The sequence below is a fragment of the Oncorhynchus tshawytscha genome, linkage group LG06 (genome assembly GCF_018296145.1).
Source record: "Oncorhynchus tshawytscha isolate Ot180627B linkage group LG06, Otsh_v2.0, whole genome shotgun sequence".
Taxonomy (NCBI): Eukaryota; Metazoa; Chordata; class Actinopteri; order Salmoniformes; family Salmonidae; genus Oncorhynchus; species Oncorhynchus tshawytscha.
Window position 1 is genome coordinate 2,699,700 of NC_056434.1, and position 4,965 is coordinate 2,704,664.

At 43.3% G+C, this 4,965-nt stretch overlaps 1 protein-coding gene across 1 annotated transcript; it reads left to right on the forward strand.

Annotated features, from left to right (window-relative positions):
• Nucleotides 1-770: 770 nt before the first annotated feature.
• Nucleotides 771-3,370, forward strand: LOC112253283 (piggyBac transposable element-derived protein 4-like). The gene is made up of 2 exons (XM_024425291.2): nucleotides 771-1,098; nucleotides 1,559-3,370. Exon 2 carries the CDS (start codon nucleotides 2,136-2,138, stop codon nucleotides 3,240-3,242), a length of 1,107 nt encoding a protein of 368 aa, XP_024281059.2. The 5' UTR covers nucleotides 771-1,098; nucleotides 1,559-2,135; the 3' UTR covers nucleotides 3,243-3,370.
• The last annotated feature ends 1,595 nt before the right edge of the window (nucleotides 3,371-4,965 follow it).

Below are 4,965 nucleotides of genomic sequence, written 5' to 3' on the forward strand. Positions count from 1 at the left end.
AATGATATGTGAACTGTGTGAGCTTTCTTTTTGGTCCGTGAAGGATTTAAAGGATTTAACACTAGAACCGCTGGGATTGGCTTTGCAATGAATAGCTGCCGTTTGAATTCGACAACATACGGTGTTCGCCACAAATAGTCATATTAAACATTCCTGAAAATACAAGTGTCTCACATGCTTCAAAAGCCTAGAATCTTGCTAATCCAACTGTGTTGTCACATTTAAAAAATAAATAATTGCGAAAGAATACGCTGCGATTATCTGAGCACAGACCCCCACATCAAACTACTTTTTTAACCAGCACTTGCATAACACATTCACAGATTGCATTGAAATAAATCGTTTACCTTTGAAGATCTTGCTCTGGTTGCAATCCCAAGGCTCACTGTTACACAATGAATGGTCTTTTGTTCGATTCAATCCATTTTTTATAGCCTAACACAAAACATTTTGTGAACGCTTATCTCCTTGAATTTCCTGTCATTCAATTTTCGACGTAACATCCAACGTAAATACACAGTCTTTCCCTGACTTTATCCAGTCATGTTTGGTTTCCTTGCAATCAACTGTTTGTTTGGACTACAACCAAAAAGGATGGGTCATTTTGCGGGACACATTGACCCGGAAAACCGATTGAAAGACAACAAGTGAGGAGCCCATTGTGCACCAATTATAGGACCACTGTCTCGTTGATTGACTCTATTTTAACCCAATGACCACTGATCTTCTTGAAATCTAGCTGGGTAGATAGCCAATGAGCAGAGGTAAAAGGCAGTACCACATGGTTCTTTGTTGTAAGACAAAACCTATACATTGAACGCTGGCCTAAGGACCGTCCTTTCGCCATTGCAAATTCAACCGCGAAGGAGCGAAGCTTATTTGCACGGACGGTTTTCAGTGACCTGCTTCTTCAGCTGTTTATTTATCGAATATCATGGCAAATAAGTCAAAGAAAGCAACTTCTAAGACTAGATATACGAATGTAGAAACCAGTGAGAGTGAGACAGATCTGATTTTTGAAGACTCCATTAGCTCCCATAGTTTTGATTCTGAAACTGAGGAATATTTTTTGAACGGAGAGGACATTGTTTTGGACTGGTAAGTTGCTCTCATGCTAATGCCGTTGTTTGAAATTAATATAACATATTATTAGTGATTGTTTTTACCTTTTATTTGCAATATATAAAGATGTAATGAAATGGGTAAAGTACACGTTAGCTAGTCATTGTGAGTGAGAGTCTGTTTGTATGAGAACGACCATAGTCTGTGTGTGTTTTTTAAAATATATATATATATATATATAATGGTGTAGAATGCAAACCCATACATCTCAACACAGCCAGCATGCTTCCTCCAATCAGTCTACATTAGAAGGAGCATGGTCTACCAGCTGCTGCTCCACCCCACGGCCCTATTTGAGGCAGGCCCACAACAATGGCCAAAGTGAAATGGAACAGCACTTTATGTTCCCTGTACTCTATATACATATCTGTTTATTATACCTGTTGATACAGGGCTCATATGTGAAACTATTCTAACTGAACATTTTCTTTCACAGTGGCACTGACCCCAACTGGGAGCCCCCAGTGCCAACTTGTCCATCCCCCTCTGAAGCTGGTTCATCCAGCTGTACCCCTGCTGTCTCTGGCTCCACACCTCCCGGGCCGTCTAGAGGACCGACAAAGAAGAGGAAGAGGGGAAGTGTGCCATCCACTAACAGAGGGACAGAATGGCGTTGGCACACCGTCCTAGAAGACGATGTGGAGCCACCCCAAACAACATTTAGACCGAAAAGGAAGCCAGGACCTCAGGTGAGTATGACTTCAACTTACAGCCCCCTTCAGCTTTTTCAGCTGTTTTTCACCCAATCCGTTTGTAGATTCGCTCGTTTGTAACACGAATAAGTGGGAAGAAGAAGCAAGCAGAAAAAAAGGCAGCATGGAAGCCCATATCCATGTCAGACCTTTTCTGCTACCTTTCACTGGTCATCTACATGGGGCTGGTGAGGCTGAAAAGCCTGAAGGACTACTGGAAAACGTCATCTCTCTACCAACTGCCTTTCCCCATGACTATTATGTCCTGCAAAAGGTTTCTGGTTATTTCACAGGCGCTTAATATCAGTGACCCAAAGGTTGATGAAGAGAATGAGAAGAAGAGAGGCACAGCAGCGTTTGATCCACTGCCACAGAGTTGTTGAGGCCTGCAAGACGTACTTTCAGCCAGCCCAGAACGTGTCAATAGATGAGAGGATGGTGGCCTCAAAGGACAGCATTGGCCTCCAACAGTACATGAGAAACAAACCAACCAAGTGTGGTCTCAAGCTGTTTGTGTTGGCTGACTCTGCGTGTGCCTACACGTGCAATTTCTTTGTCTACGAGGGGAAGAACAGTTTTGCTACCGGTAAGGGACTTAGCTATGACTCTGTAATGGCGTTATTGGATTTTCAACTGCTCGGGAAGGGCTACAAACTGTTTGTGGATAACTTCTACACAAGCCCTACCCTGTTTGCAGACCTTAGGAAGCTGGATGTGTGGGCTTGTGGCACAATTCGTACCAACAGGGTGGGCTTTCCGAAGACGAAGGTGAACGACATGCCTAAGCGGGCTGAGCGGGGGACCATACGATGGATCCGTGAAGATGGCCTGCTGTTTGTAAAGTGGATGGATACCAGAGAGGTGGTGATGTGCACAACAATCCACAAGTCCTTCAGTGGGGATCATGTTGTCAGGCGTGTGAAGGACGGTGCCGGGGCATGGACCACCAAAAATGTCCTCATTCCAACTGCAGTAAAGGACTACAACAAGAGCATGGGAGGAGTGGACCTGTCAGACGCGCTAATAGGCTACTACAATGTTCTCCATAAGACAATGAAATGGTACAAGACCTTCTATCATTTCATCGACATCGCTGTGGTGAATGCATTCATCCTACACAAGGAAATGGCTAAGAGCTGTGGAAAGCCCTTCCTCTCACAGAAAGCCATCAGAGAGCAACTTATCAAGGAGCTTGCTGGCTACAGCACCATTGCACCAAGCCCTGTCCCTTCTGCTCCTGCCACAAGTGTTCATCTGCCCAAATATATTTGTGTAGGTATGGATGTGCCTAAGGGCCAAAAGGGCACAGCATGGAGGCGTTGCTGTGTTTGCAAGATGAAGTCTCCCATCACATGCTCAGTGACCCTCTGCTTTACATCAGAAAGAGACTGCTATGGCATCTGGCATCAGCAGCAGAATATTGTCTAGAGTTTTGGCAAAGTGGGTGGGGGCTAGGGTCAGTATGTTATTTCTGGAGTACTTTTCCTGTCTTATCCGGTGTCTTGTGTGAATTTAAGTCTGCTCTCTCTTTCTCTCCTTCTTTCTCTCTGAGGACCTGAGCCCTAGGACCATGCTTCAGGACTACCTGGCATGATGACTCCTTGCTGTCCCCAGTCCACCTGGCCTTGCTGCTGTTCCAGTTTCAACTGTTCTGCCTGCGGCTATGGAACCCTGAACTGTTCATTTTTACTCTTGAGGTGCTGTCCAGTTGCACCCTCTACAACCACTGTGATCTCCACCCGGCACAGCCAGAAGAGGACTGGCCACCCCTCATAGCCTGGTTCCTCTCTAGGTTTCTTCCTAGGTTTTTGCCTTTCTAGGGAGTTTTTCCTAGCCACTGTGCTTCTACACCTGCATTGCTTGCTGTTTGGGGTTTTAGGCTGGGTTTCTGTACAGCACTTTGAGATATCAGCTGATGTACGAAGGGCTATATAAATAATTTGATTTGATAGAGGACTGAGGGTCTTCCAAATATTGAAAGTGTGTAAATAGTTACCCATGTTATGTTGAATACCATTTTGGTATTTTGTATATAGTTATTTGTTTCAGAATGTATACCTTCACCAATTTGGCCACTTGGGTACATTTGGGCCACTTGTGTGGGACACCTAGGTGACTTCATGATAAATGTCATGTAGCACACTCATTTTGGAAGTTATCATTCTGAGACTTTGCACAAGTACTGTTGCCCTCTTATGTTTTTCACTGAAATTGTCCCCATCATCCTATCTGAATGTTTGTTTTATCTTGTTCATTCTAAAGATGATATAAAAATAAAAAATGTTTTTTTCATTGTTTTATCTAAACCAGATCTATTGTTACATTCAATTCACATTTACACAAACTTCAGAGTTTTCTTTCAAATGGAACCAAGAATATGCATATCCTTGGTTCTGTGCCTGAGCTACAGGCTGTTTGATTTGGGTGTGTCTTCAGGTGGAAATGTTTATTTTTATTTCACCTTTATTTAACCAGGTAGGCAAGTTGAGAACAGGTTCTCATTTACAACTGCGACCTGGCCAAGATTAAGCAATGCAGTTCGACACAAACAACGACAGAGTTACACATGTAGTAAAACACAGTCAATAATACAGTATAAACAAGTCTATATACGATGTGAGCAAGTGGGGTGCGATAAGGGAGGTAAAGGCAAAAAAAGGCAGTGGTGGCAAAGTCTAACCAGACACCTAGGTATTTGTAGTTGTCCACGTATTCTAAGTCAGAGCCGTCCAGAGTAGTGATGTTGGACAGGCGCAAAAAATTGGCTGATTGGTAAGCAACTCCAGTGTAGATTTGGCCTTGTGTTTTAGGTTATTGTTCTGCTGAAAGGTGAATTCATCTCCCAGTGTCTGGTGGAAAGCAGACTGAACCAGGATTTCGCCTCTGCTTACCTCCATTCTGTTACTCTTTGATTCTGAAAAACACCCCAGTCCTTAAGGATGACAAGAATACCCATAATATGATACGGCCACCGCTATGCTTAAAAATATGAGTGGTACTCAGCAATGTGTTGTATAGGATTTGCCCCAAACATAAATCTGTGTTTGAAATTCACTGCTTGACTGAGAGACATTAAAGTTAATTGTACCGGCTCGAAGTTCGTAACAAAAAAGGGAGACAACGTGAAGATTAAGAATAACAAAAATATATT

Bases quoted from the DNA above. Each gene is read 5' to 3' on its own strand.
- LOC112253283 (XM_024425291.2), top strand. From the start codon at position 2,136: ATGAAGAGAATGAGAAGAAGAGAGGCACAGCAGCGTTTGATCCACTGC.